Consider the following 14,754-nt stretch of genomic DNA (forward strand, 5'->3'; position numbering starts at 1 on the left):
TTTATTTTACAAGAAAAACATTTTGGGGGGGGGGGGTCAGTTCATCAATTTTTTATTAAAACATCTTAAAAAAGTGGTTTTTTTGGGGAAAAAAGTATGAATTTTTTATTTTTTTTTTATTTATTATTTATTATTATTTTTTTTTTTTTTTTTTTTTTTTTATATACCATGGTAGCTTTTAAAGTTTTGCTGACATCCACTCACTGCAAATGGCAGACAGATGGATGAAAGTTTAACATTTCTTTCATATTTCCTGGAGCATTTTTTATTTAGAGACTGAACTCATGTTTCTTAATGGTAACACAGTCGTTAAATAATGTAAGACATGTATCAGATGTGGGTTATGTATGCTGGGGAAGGAGGTAAGTGAGATGATGTGAACTTCTCTCATAACTGCCAGCGTATCACAAGTAATTTATCATAAGTCTGTGATTACAGACTGTGATAATTCAGCTTGTTTTTCAATACTTAATTATTAATAAAACAAGTTAGTGTACTAATTTGGGTTGTTTCAATATTCTATTATTAACAACAATTTTTGGTGTTGAGTGAACTTACCCAGCATGCTTCGTCAGGCTCCCTAGCCTAGGTTGTTTGGTCACTCATTTAGTAGCATTAGAAACAGGGCAATTTTTTGATACATTTAACAATAAAAAAGGTGTGCCTAATGTACCAGCTTATATGGTATATCATATTCTCACGAGCAATCATTTATGATATATCCTACTTTCATTACCTAAAAGAATGCTGAAAAGTTCTGAAACGGTTGGATGCACAGTGTCTGCATCATAGTGAGATGGTGGACAGCCTCCTGATTATGGCGAAGAATGTGACGCAGACGACTCAAAGCATGAAGACGCACATCCAGGCTCTCATGACTAAGACCACGCAATACAGGTGACAAGGCACCTACTACCTCTTCTCTACTGCCTCTGAAAATATATTTATAATTTTGAGTCCTTTATCAGAAATGAATGGTGTGTCTCCTTTATTTTCCCCCTTGTGTATCACACTGCCTATATGATGTCATTCCTGGAAAACATTTTCCATTTTCAAAGCAGTATCTCCATCTGCCCTTCATCAGATACAATAAATGATCTCACAAATAGTGAAGTGTGTCATCATGTATTAGTCCCACTATACATTATTCAACTGGGCACTTCTAATTAAAAGTGCTGATATAGAATCAAAGGTTTTCAGCTCTCAGCTGCAGTTGATGAGTTGAAAGCTAGCTCTAAAAAATACAATAATAATAATAATAAATAATAATAATAATAATAATAATAACAATAATAATAATAATAATAATAAATCAAATGAAAAATTACATAACAGAACAATAAAAAAAACAGTTGCAAGGTCAGAAGTAGAGGTAAATTATTTTCTCTGAATATTGATTCTTGGAGGTGCTCAATGGAATTTTTTTTCAGTGGTGTCTGGTGAATGTTCCCTTCCCCATGAGTTCCTCCAAACTTTTAAAAGAAATACACTAGTCATATTTTGAAAAGTGTTCTTATGTAAAAGAAAAGAAAAGGAAAGAAAGAAAAGAAAGAAGGATGAAGGAAGGAAGGAGGGAAGAATGAAAGAAAAAAGAAAAAGTGCTGAAACTAAAGTCTATCTCTTGTCGTGAGATCAGTAATCTAGCCAGGCAAAATCAATATTTTCAATCTCAATTTCAACAGATTATAGAGAGCATTCTATTATTGGCTGAAACAATTTATGAAGAAAATATCTGCAGTGCTGTAACCACTGCATAACTGCTCTTATTTTTGTTGTAATTATGTGTGACCAACTTTAAAGACTGGGAAATAGGGTATAACAACCATTTTTGAGGGAACAATATATCCTATTAACCCTTTGCCGGTGGGTGGCATGTATGCACATGCCTTGGCATGGCTGGACTATCTGCCTGGGGTATGTCGTACATGCCATGATGTATGTATGGCCATGCCATGAGATTTTTTTTTGTTACAATCACGGCAAGAAAATATTTTTCTGCCACTGAAAGTCTGATTAAGTTGTTTTTAAACACTCATTTTTATATAAAAAAAAGAAAAAGATTTCAACTCCATGATGCCACACACTGCTTATTTCATTCAGACTATAGAGCAAATAATGATCCACTATGGAGTCTATATAACAACAAAAATATCATTCAGTCATGATTTATCGGGAAAATATGGCAAGTAGAGACTTTAGAAAGTAATGAAAACTGAAAATACAACATATGCTTGTAGTATACGAAGAAACGGCAAGGGATGCTGGTATTTGGCATGAGCGGTCGCGCATGCTAGGGCGACGATATAAGCCCCCAGCAGCGAGGCCCAGGCCACTATGAATACTAACCGTCGGGAAAGGGTTAATGCTGTACTTACCCCATCACTCTAGTTTGTCTTTCTAAGATGGCTTGATTGACCTGTGTAAGGGCAGGGTCTTCAGGAAGGAGAGGCAAATTCCTAGAAGGGGCCTAATAGATGGCATTTCAACCTGGAGGGAAGTGACATGATTAAGTACTTATCATGATGTCGTAATCCAGTAACGTTAATCAATTTCATTCCTGCTGGATCTCACATTTGGATCTGCAAGAATCTGACCACAAAGATAAATTAAGCTAATTGATGTTTACTGATGAGATATACTGCAGAAGCCTTAATCATCTTTCAATTACATTATACCTCAAGCCACACCAGATATCTGATGTTAATGAAAGAAATATATTTACCAAGACATTTGTTAAAACTGGTGCCATCTGCTGAGGTCGCTCCTTGACCAGTGGCTTCACCACAACAGCCACTTCCTCCAATAACCCTCCAAGGTGCTCTCATCAAGGCTAAGGAAGACATGAAAATCCACATAGGCTTATATCACCTTTTCAAAATAATATACTGTGTTATAATTTCAGCAACATTTGAAAAATGCTCACTAATATATGACTCACTTGTACAGGAAGTTTGTCCCAAGCACTGCACCCAATATCAAAGAACTCATCATCCCTGATTTTGAGTGCTGTCTTAAAGGGATGCTAAGATTTTCCTCGACACTGGAGATATATACTGTCTTCCCATAACTACGAAAGATCACTTAGTGACCACAAAGCACACCGCTTTTCCCTGTAAAACAGATGTATTTTGATCAAAATTTTCATTAAAAAATTATTCAGTACTTTAGAAATAAAATAAACAAGATACTTAAGAACTATTAACATAATATCTCTGTTTACTTGTACATAGTGGAAGATGACACCAGCTTGCTGTCTAGGAATCCTAAAATTCCTAAGAGTCGAGGTGCCAAATACTCAGCAATATCTCTTGAAGTTGCAGGATCATGAGAGAACTTGTTTTTCCATGGTGGTCTTTCTTGTAAGTCTACTTGAGGTGTTATGAAACACTGCTCTGCTCAATAGCTCGCATACGGGAAAATTCTCGCAAGACAGCATCCCGATGGTCGTGCAAACCAAGGATCAGTTCATTGACCTGGTTCTGTGAAGAGAAAATATATGAAACAGATTCCACTATGCCTATGACAAACTTGATCATAGTCTTTTATTAGGTTGACCAATACCAACTTATTAAAAAATCCATGTCATGTTCATTTTCAAATCTGCAATCACATATCCATATATATCTGGCCAACATGTATTCATACTTTATTCCTTATAGTCTAAACCAAATATTACCTGCACAGAGCATCTTCTAATATTCTGAATGTGGATATCTGTAGTGGAAGCTATGAAGTCTAATACAGCCTCCTGCTCTTCTTGAGGATAATGGAATACTAAGTATGCCAAAATATGCTGTGGAGGATATAACCAAAACTTCATCATAGGAGGAAGATAGTTTCTGTAATGTGATTCTTAATATTCAAAAAAAGAGTAAATCTGACAGGTCTTAACCTTTCCCGACGGGTGGCATGTACGTACATGCCATGGCATGCCTGGACTATCTGCCGGTGGCATGTACGTACATGCCATGGTGTATGTATGGCCATGCCATGAGTTTTTTTTTGTTACAATTACGGCAAAATATTATTTTTTTGCCACTGAAAATGTGATTAAGTAGTTTTTAACACTTTTTCTCATTTTTCCTATACTATGCATTTCAAAAAGGCTTCTCGGGCTTCCGAGGTTAGCGTAAAAAAAAATTACGCCCGGTAATCAACTACATTGGCCAGAGATATTATATAGTATTCACGAAGTGATGAATGTAAAACCACGTGAAAATACTGATATGTATTGGGGGGGGGGGGGGGATCATGTCTTTATAAAAAAAAATGAACATAAAATTATATCTATATGGAAGTAATAATATAAACCTGTTGAAACTAAAGTTATCTTTTAAAATAACTTGGAAAAAAAAGAAGAAAAAAAGAAAACAAAAAAACTATGGTTTTTAAACTCCATGATACCATACATTGCTTATTTCATTCAGACTATAGAGCGAACAACGATCAACTATGGAGTCTATATAACCAACAAAAATATCCTACAGTCTTGATTTATCAGGAAATATGGCAGAGACCTTAGAAAAAAATAATATGAAAATAAACATAGGATCTTAGTATTACGAGAAAAGGCAAGGAATGCTGGTATTGGGCATGAGCGGTTTGTGCATGCTAGGGTGATGATCTAAGCCCCCTGCAGTGAGGCCCAGGCCACTATGAATACTACCTGTCGGGAAAGGGTTAAAAAGGGAGACATTTTCAAGTTTCCTTTCCTTTACTTCAAGGAACAAAAAGTATAAGTAGCAACCTGGAAATGATCTATGAGAATGTCTCGTAAACGAAGAGAGAGGCAGCCTGCTAATTCTTGCAGTAGCCCTGGCTTGGCCTCCTGTGTTGCACGCACAGCTAATGCTGGTAGTAAATGCCGTATCTGACTGATTATGAACTGTCCTACACTGCTTTTGCCTTGATTTCTGTAACAAAATACAAGCAGTTAAACAGCATGCAATGAAACTTTTTTTATTTCCATGCTTTCTCTTTCCCAATTTTGTGATCAGTGGCAATTTACACAGGTTTAACTTGAAAGAGATTACTGTACTTTTAAATTTGTTGTATGATATCTTGTTCACTGAGATGATCAAAAGAGAAAAATAGAGCAAAGGGGGGGTGATACAAACTGACAATAAAGGCTCAAAAAGTTAATGGTATAATCACGAGGATAAACTCCTTAACTTCCAATAACCGACCTGCTACTTCCTGTAGAGGATATATTCCATTCGAAAACCTCTGCAACATGGCTCAGCATTGCTCCCACTTCTCCTTGTTTGACTATTTCTGACAATACCTAAAATTTGAGAATAGGCATTTAATTACTTTTAAATACTGTACAATCTAGAAATTATTGATTAAAAAGAAATAGGGCAAAGATGGAAGTATAATTATGTCTTTTTTTTTCTATCCCTGTTCTACTACTACAACACCCCTAATAGTTGTAAATATGAAAATAGCATATCCCAAACTTAAAAAAGAAAAAAACAGAAAATTTTAAAATTCTAGACCCCAGCAAGAATTTTAACTGTGCCCTGCAGGAAAATCCTATTAACCCCAAACCAACAGCATGGCATGTACATACATGCCATGTCCACTCTGAGTTTACTTTATTGTTTTTACACATAGATGGTTTTCCCTTTGTATTAAGTCAACAATGAGCCAATTATGAATACTCCTTGTCTCACCCGTTTTACCCTTTTCCTTGATTTTTGAAAACAGTTTATGTTTTCTTATATTGCCACTGCTAATGTTAATAACATTATAGTAATTTAATCTCTATAACAAAAATAACACCATCGACCCTGACAGCATTAGTAAAAAAAAAAAGTTTTCCCCACGAATTCAAGGAACGGTGAAATCGGGTAAAGTCACAAGGTCTACTAATTGATTCCTTTGTGGCTAAGCACTAGCAGAGCCATCTATGTGCAGAAACATTTCACAAATTCTAAAATGAGCACAGCATTTTCCCCACGTCGTTGGGTTAAAAAATCCTTCAACAGTGTGGGGGAAAAAGAGGTCCAAATTACCCAAGACAAATCAGTGGCCTACCTGAGCAAGAGACTGGCGGTGTCTGATATAGAGGTCCTTCAATGGCAGTCCAAGAGTATTGGCCAAGGAGTGGATGATGAGATGAGCCCTGTGCTGTGACAAGCCGATCACTTATTGCTAAACAACGTAAGAGTAGCACAAGCACCCCACCTGTCAATCCACCTATAGGACACCTGTTGCAATAATCAAAAACATGTTGATATGATCCACATTAAGCATATCACTAAATAATTTAAAGCTTTAGCAATTCTAATTCAGTGAGTAGCATAATAACAGAAATAAGTAAAATAAAATATTCAAGAAGGTAATAAAAATAAATAAATGAATAAATATATAAAGTTAGATAACCAACCTGACAAGATAATGCAGTGCTTCTAGTACAGCAAGATAAGTTTTGCTTGATGATTTCTTCCTTTCAGCTGTCCTGAAGAGCTCATTCAAATAAGAAAGAACCAGTTCTCCTTCTTTGGACACCACAGCAGACTTCAAATCCTGAATGTACATGTACAACAAGTAATGACTCTAATAATACTAATCCTTATATTAGTAATACTAACTTTACTGCTACTGCTAATGATACTAATGATAATCATTATAATGATTATATAATTCATAATAATAACAACAAATATTATTATAATAATGATAAAAATAATATCATCCTCATTCACATGACAATAAATTAACAACATCAATAATGAATTATCAATAATAATAACAAACAATATTAAATCACATAATATCTCTCAAGTTTTAAGAAGACCTGAAGTTAAAAAACAATACCTGGCTTGAATCATTTTGTACACCTTGACAAACAAGTTCTGAGAGTTGTCTACACATGGCAGAGACAACCTGCTTATCCTGGTGATCTAACAGTGAGAGATACTGGTTGATCATATGTGGGTTCAACTTTGTATGGGTGATAACAGCTGGGAGAGCGTCAATAATCGATACTAAGACTTTTGTGTCAGAGTGTGTTTAGCAATCCTAGGAAACGAGACACTAGTGTTGGATCAACACGCTGTGGGTCTAGGATGTTAGTTGAATTTGCATTCTTGCATACTCTGCAGACAAGGATGTCCGGGCCATACGTATCCTCCTCGGGACCTGCAGAAATATATCTTATCAATTTATTTAATTTTAATCATTTTTAATATATGGTTTGTATATGCTTCACTACACGAAATACTATCTTACCATTATGGTCAGAACATATATAGTCATATTGTAAAAATTCATTATGAACAAATTAACCCAAAGCCAACAGGAATGGCATGTACATACATGCCATGCCCACTACAAGTTTATTTTTTTGTTTTTACACATAGATGGTTACACCTGTACCAAGTCATTAATGAGCCAATTACGAGTACTGCCTGTCTCACCTGTTTACACTTTTCCTTGACATTCAAAAATATTTTACTTTATCTTATACTGCTGTTACTAATGTCAATAACATCATAGTAATTATAATGTCTATAATAAAAATAACACCATCAATATTCATAACATTACTAAAAGAGGTCACAAGGTCTACTAATTCTCTCCTTTGTGGCTAAGCATTAGCAGAGCCATCTATGTGCAGAGACATTTCACACACACAGACACAGACACACACCCCCCCCAACACACACACCACACACACACACACACACACACACCCCACACACACACACACACTCTCTCTCTCTCTCTCTCTCACTGAGTTAATTACAGAATGCAAACTATAAGGCTTTAATCACTTTTGTTCAAGAAGAATAAAAGTGAAATCCTGATAATTACTTTGGACATTTCACTGTTGTGTGATTAAGAAGAGCACACAACAAGTGACTCAATGAAGCAGCTCCAGCTTGTACAGTCTTGTTATCAGTGGAAATGTAAAACAGCACCTACAACTTCACCCACTAACTGTTGGCCTCCAGCACCCCCTAACTGATGCACCATCTGAAAAGGAATCAAAAGGTAACAATGATAAATATATGCACATATTTAATTTATCAAAGAAACTCAGCCACTTTCTATTAACCCACTGGATACAGATGCTTCAGTGCTATCACATGGTTTACTTGATCAGCCATTCTGACAGGTGTGCAGCTTGTACTGCTGGCACACAGTGACCATTCATGTGCAGTTAACAAGACTATGTTCTCCCCTTTGCAATTTATTTTTCTCTCTTTCTGCATAAGCATTTTAGCTTTTAATGCCATTTTCCAATGTCCTATTTGTCTTTTTGATTTACTTTTATCCAACTGGTAATAGAGCTATTTTCTGTAAACAACTCCAGTGCTCTTCCAGTCATGGCTCACAGACAGTACATTCCATCCTTGTTTATTGATGGAAGTAATTCAAAAGCCCCTTACTAAATGTGAAATGAGTCTAATCCCACTCCAAGAACAGTGTACACTCATAGGGAGTCATTTCTACCATCCCAGCCTTCAGCAAGTTCACATCAACCCGGCCCAAAGCCAGATATTCCTGACAGAATGTTCACGTCACCACCTTGAGCCAAATTTTTCATGATGTGATGGCCGCATCATCCGGAATAGGGGTTAATTTCATTTGGTGGCTAACAAAGATTTTTATTTTCACAATTCAAAGAATAGACTTACTATACAAAAAAAAAAATTCCGTTTTACTAACTTTGGCTTAATCAATTTACTATGTTTCTCTTACCCTAAAAGCAACACCTTTATTCATTACTGAAAAGAGTTTCTCTACCCTAAAAGCAACACCTTTATTCATTTGAAAAAGTATAGCAAGAAAAAAAAAGGAATCTCACCACTGGGAACCATTTTGCAACTTCATGCATCACAAATGAATCTCTTTCATTGATTGCTGCTCGCATGATGTGGCATCGCCATTTGGGGGCAAGGTCCTCTGGCATCATAGCAATAATTGAAATACTGATAGCTTTCACTCTGGAATCTGAAAGAAAAATAAATACATTATTAAAACAATTTCTTCTGCTAATGTACTATAATATTTTCTCAAATATTTTCTCAATTTATACAAATGGAAAAAAAACAGAAAATTCAGTATCTTTCAGTCATATATTTATCATAAAATTAAAAAAAAAAATTTCATAACAGGGCCTACTCAAATATGTTAACCATGAATACTTTTAACAATTCTACAAAATGGGAAATGCATATCATTTCCCCATTTCAGTCTGGATGCCCAAGATGTATACTGTTTTGCATTTGGAGGCTTCAAATCTAACAAGCTGACTTCTGAGGCCATCCAAGGGAGTGTTGCAAGGGACATCCACGTGTGGTTATTCTGAGGCTTTGTGTTTGATGACTCAGCAACACTCCCAGTCCATGTCATGGATGCAATGGTTTCCATCAAACACATGACCTTCATTTAAGAGAAGAGTAATTTTTCTCAGTCTTCCATGAAAAAAGAAATACTTGAAAAGATTTATTGACTTCTACAAACCATTGGATCTGAGTGTTATGACTGTCATATCATGAAAATATTTGGTTAAGGGTTGGGTGATGGGAATATGCCAGCACAGAAAAATTTGGCAGAGGGCCAGGGTGATGGGAAGGAGCTGTCATGAAAACTCTGGCTGTGGTGACGGGAATGACTCAGCATGTAGGTACAAAGCTCTTGGAGGAAGATTAGACTTTGTGGGTACTTAGCAAAGGGAGCTTACATTATTTCCTTTGATATTTCCTTTGCTCAGGATCATAGTCTTGCCAACCATGGTCAGTGGAAAAGGGTGTGTTACAGAAATTCAATAATACAAAAATAGAAAACAATGATAAATAACACAATGCTGTAGAATATGTAGAGTGATAATATTAAGTCCACTCAAAGAAAACAGCCTATTACCATTATGATACAGCATGACAAATGACGACTATAAATCTTGGAAAAAAGCAAAAAAGCAAAAATGCTTATGCAGAGATAATAACAATACAATTTGAAGCAGTGTTAATATGAGCCAGGCCTACAAGCCATGCACAAGCCACGACATCCAAGGTGTTAAGATCATCTAATTTTTTTTCTGTTTGTATTTCACACAGAATTATACTTACAAAGTTTACATTATCCGTCTCTGCCATGATAGTAGCTAGTGAATCTGCAGCCACAGTTACCCAGGAGTTAGGGAAAAATTGCAGTGTAACCTAAAAGGTAAATAAGCAGACAAATAGTGAAAAAAATAAAATGTGAAAGTTAACTCCAAAGACACTAAAATAACTATATATAGCTTAATATAATTCACAAATTTAAGTATTAAAGATAGTTTGCCATTTTCACTGATTTGGAATTTGGAATATGAACTTTCAAAATTCTTTAAGGTCCGTTAATCATGACTACATCATTATAATATCTAAATTTCACTTTAAATATATCATTTGTTATTCTCTCTAAAGGCATAATGTTTTATGACATTATGACTATACCAGTAATATCAGCAATCAGTAAAATGAAGCTAAAAATTGTGCTTCAGCTAAGCATTCAGAACTTGTTTTAAACATGAAAAGCAAAGATTCTGTTCACACACACACACACACACACACACACACACACACACACACACACACACACACACACACACACACACACACACACAAGTTTTCAATAAATAACCTGGGTGTTTGGGATGTTGGTAATGACACAGCCTGCTGTGCCGATGATCTCTCCCAGTGCCTTTACATGATCTAGGTCTAGTGCACTTGTGCCATCTGTCCAGTCTGACAATACATTGCCCATTGTCTGTAAGGCTTGCTTCCACAGCTTGCTTATGGTCACTACACTTATAGTTGGCTGTGTACTCTCACTGTTCAGCAAAGAAAAATTTAATTATCATCTTCTGACAGGAAAAAAAGTCTACAAAACAAAGGTAAATGAGAATCTTATCCCTGAAAGTTGCTCTCTAAATCCTAAGTTCTATATTACTAGTAGTATAGAATCCAAATCTTACTTGAAGCGCATCACTTTCTTAAACAAAATAACTTATCAAAATAAAAACAGTTTGCCCTACAACTTCTATGTGTCAATTAGGCTGTAAAACATCAACTTAAAAACTTTTTACTTTTTTTTTTTTTTTAATCTACATACAACTTTATATGTGAACTTACTTCTCATCTTTTTCAAGACTGGCTACAAAATATTTCCTGTTGTTGGCTTTGAACAGCATGGCTTGGCAATGCCTCCAGCAAATCTCTAACCACTATTCTCTTCAGGATGAATTTTGAAACCTACAACAGAATGATTTGCTCCATCATTATTTTCCACTTGGTACCTTTACTGACAATGTATCTCAAACAATTATCACACATAATGTTTTTCATTAGAGAAAAAATAACATGCATATTAACTTTTCTACATAAAACCAATCAATGATCATCACTACCTCCTTTAGCATTATATTTTCTTCAGCACATAAATACATGGCTTCTTGAGCATCCTGAACACATGGTGATGATGCTAAAGCATCAAGCAGTACACAGTGACACTTCAAAAGTTCTGCTCTTAGGGATTCTGTTTGAAAATGATGTTCATTATATTACTACAGAAGCAATTATTAATGTGTTCAATTTCTGACAGAATATCAATGCTATACATGATATAAAACTTAATATCCAAAAGTAACATCAGGATCCTGATACTTGACATAAATTCTTTAATAATTTAGCAAGCTATCCCTGTTTTTTTTTAAGCCCTTTTTCGAAGACAAACTAAATTTTTGCTGTACTTTTTTTCTTGAAATTTTGGGGAAACAAAAAAGGAATATTTTTAACAGGACAGTATCCCCTTAGCTAAATTTTCGAGAGGGCCTGTCTGTTTCCTTCTGAACAATTTGCTGATGTGGCCAGGCAAATCCGTAATGTTTTTCCCGTGTTTTTCCCTCAGACCCCTCCTTCCAGCACACTTTGCCAATAAGGCACCAACCTTTGCAGCATAGTCTTGTCTCTGTCAAAAGAAGACATCATTAAATTCTAAAAAAAATATATATCAATGCATATTTGACAGAATAAATAAAATTAAATCTATATAAATATATATATTTTTAAATATTATTATATAAAGCTATAAATCTGAAATATTACTAGTAACAACTGACAGAATTCAATAAAGATATAAAACCCTAAGATCAAAAGAAATCAACAAATTTCCTTGATGATTGACATCATTCCCTTTCATAATGTACAAGCATACACGGGATATCTAGCTCCTGCCTTGACGACATAACTGAAGTTTGGCCTGCAGATTTTTTGTTAAATTTGGTAAATAATAGATGAAAATGTGTAAGTAGTGTTTAACATTTTCTCATTTCCTATTTTGCATTTCATAGGGCTTCTGGGCTTCCTTCTGAACAAAATTGCGATTGTGCCAGGCAAAATCCTTAATGAAGTGTTCTTAAGCCCCACGTGAATAGCCACTTGACAAAAGGCACAAACACAATAAAGAAGCAAGAAAGTACTCTGTCAAAAGAAACACAAAAAGTATTTATAAAAAAAAAAATATATCAATGCAATTTTGACAATATAAATGAAACAAAATTATATAAATAAAAAACTACGGTAAATAAAATCTATATTAATATAACAATAATATATTTATCTACATAACAAAATATATTATAGAAATATAAATAAATCTGGAAAACATACTTGTAACAACCAGGCTCTTAGTATTCAAAAAAGGGAAGATCTAGACATGGGCATGAAAGGTACGTCATCAAAAATCTTATCAAATTGATTACCTTCAGAAATTAATAAAGCCCACTAAGACACATTTCTTACCTCATTACTTTGTGGGACACTACAACTGTCTAAAAGAACTGTAACTGCACCAAGAGCAGCAACCTTCAGTTTCTCATCTCCTCCTTCCAGACATGAGAAGATGAGTAACCACACTCGATCCATCATCTGCCAGCAATACTTTTTCTATAAAGGATCCTAGTTGGCCAAGAACCCTGTAAATCAAAAAAATAAAACAATGAAGAAAAAACAAAAGATAATGAAAGGAGAAAATTGAAATTTAAATTCTCCTTAATTTCTTTTATAAATAGGCCATAAGGGCTCAAATCAGAAAAATGATTTCATCTGGTACTGGCTAAATGAAGGTACCATGAATAATGCATCTACTCTACCCACATTGTTTCTTACCATGATAACTGTTGTGAGGATACGATCCAGTTTTGAGTCATCCACAAAGATGATGGTTTTGGGAACTGGATGGGCATCATTCCTTCTGATCACTGAAGAAAAGCACTGGCAAACAACAGATGCCCCCTCAAAGAGAACTTCTTTTACCTCTGAATAAACAAATTTAAAATAAATCACAAGAAAAACTTTTCAGGTCAATCATACTTTCTAAAAATGTGTAACAAATTTTTAAAATCGACAAATAACAAAAGTATATGGATCATCCAAAATAAAAAACACCCCATAAAACCTGTTTCTCTGAGTTCCAGCTCCAGTAACAACAACAAAATTATAAGCAATTTGAAACTTTGTATTTAAAAAATACTGCCAAAACAGAGAAAATAAAAATTTCACATGAATCCTGCTGCTATTACCTAAACCAATAGTTTATGTAATCAGCCATCACTCCAGAGAACAAAAGAGGACTGCGAGTTCCCAAAAATTTGCATGATGGTCATTTTCAGGTTTACATTTGCCTTGTTTCAGTTTCGCCCCTTCCCTGTACTAGTTCAGCTATCACCCCTTTTGTAATATTGATAAAAATTTTTTTAAATAGATATGAAGACCATTTATTTTTAATTTACAGTATTCCCTAACTGTATAACCCTATACAAAAATAGGGTGGAAAAGTATTAGACAAAAATTTTACCTAATTTTTCAGTTTCCAAGGGTTTTTGGTTTTTGTGGCCATCCTCTTTAAAACTTTGGTGGCTGTTTCAGTCTGTAAAACCACCCTTCATCTTTCACACACTTTTGCAAAAGAAGTAAAAAGTGTAATATATTTCTTCCTCCCCACCTTCAAACACGGGACCAACCATGAAAAACTTTTTCTCAGGCAGTATTTTTGGCGGGCCCCAGACCGAATTTATGTAAAATAAATTTTTGTATGAAGGTTTAAAAAAGCCTAGTATCCCATACCCACACCTTAAGTCATACATCATATATATCTACATAATATATGAAAATGGAAAGCACATTGCACAAAGAAGGAAAGAAAAATTAAAACTAACCCGGGGATTTTGACTTTTCATAAAGAAATTTTTTTTTTTTAATACGAACTGTTAAACATTTTTCTGAATATTTTTCACATATAAAAACTGCCAAAAATAATATTCCTTTTGATTACTTTACTTACACATCATCTGCCCTTGGAATCACTTTAAAACCCCTTTATACCCAAAATTCCCCAAAACAGCAGATATCTGAAAAAGCAATCCCTGATGAAAAAATATAGATATAAAAAATAAAAACATGGTCCCTGAAAAGAGACAAAACTTGATAAGATTAAAAAGTTAAAAACTTTCTTAAAAAAAAAAAAAAAAAAACTTTCTAAAGTAAAATACCAATATATCAATGAATATAAATCTCATTTGGGCGGAAAGTTCTATTTTTTTAACCAATGATCCTGACATCTTTTTAAAATTAAATTCAAAAAAAAATATCTTTAAAAATTTTTCCATGCCTTTTATTTCATTTTGTAAAAGTGAAAGAACCAATTATTAAAATTACTGCTTATGAATGTCACTTAGTGTTTGACCTTGAAAATAATCTG

At 34.5% G+C, this 14,754-nt stretch overlaps 2 protein-coding genes across 5 annotated transcripts in view; both read right to left on the reverse strand.

Annotated features, from left to right (window-relative positions):
* Positions 1-11,670, reverse strand: part of LOC119596057 — a 12,239-nt gene extending 569 nt beyond the window's left edge. Inside the window, exons 1-7 of one of the 4 annotated variants that reach the window (XM_037945162.1) lie at positions 11,405-11,669; positions 11,130-11,249; positions 10,639-10,828; positions 10,083-10,172; positions 9,159-9,396; positions 8,819-8,964; positions 7,822-7,983 (exon numbers count right to left, since the gene is read on the reverse strand). In XM_037945162.1, the coding sequence (XP_037801090.1) occupies positions 7,906-7,983; positions 8,819-8,964; positions 9,159-9,396; positions 10,083-10,172; positions 10,639-10,828; positions 11,130-11,188 (801 nt within the window). In that variant the 5' untranslated portion in view covers positions 11,189-11,249; positions 11,405-11,669 and the 3' untranslated portion in view covers positions 7,822-7,905. Of the gene's footprint in view, positions 1-7,821; positions 7,984-8,818; positions 8,965-9,158; positions 9,397-10,082; positions 10,173-10,638; positions 10,829-11,129; positions 11,250-11,404 lie in introns of those variants that run through there. The other 3 variants (XM_037945163.1, XM_037945164.1, XM_037945161.1) reach the window with 3 other exon arrangements.
* LOC119596241 (serine/threonine-protein kinase ATR-like) lies at positions 2,398-6,258 on the reverse strand. The gene is made up of 10 exons (XM_037945407.1): positions 6,233-6,258; positions 6,040-6,127; positions 5,187-5,284; positions 4,748-4,913; positions 3,677-3,793; positions 3,389-3,479; positions 3,221-3,305; positions 2,939-2,993; positions 2,723-2,818; positions 2,398-2,487 (listed from the first exon to the last, which is right to left on the reverse strand). Exons 1-10 carry the CDS (start codon positions 6,256-6,258, stop codon positions 2,398-2,400), a joined length of 912 nt encoding a protein of 303 aa, XP_037801335.1.
* Positions 11,671-14,754: the final 3,084 nt, after the last annotated feature.

The sequence above is a fragment of the Penaeus monodon genome, chromosome 37 (genome assembly GCF_015228065.2).
Source record: "Penaeus monodon isolate SGIC_2016 chromosome 37, NSTDA_Pmon_1, whole genome shotgun sequence".
Classification (NCBI taxonomy): Eukaryota; Metazoa; Arthropoda; class Malacostraca; order Decapoda; family Penaeidae; genus Penaeus; species Penaeus monodon.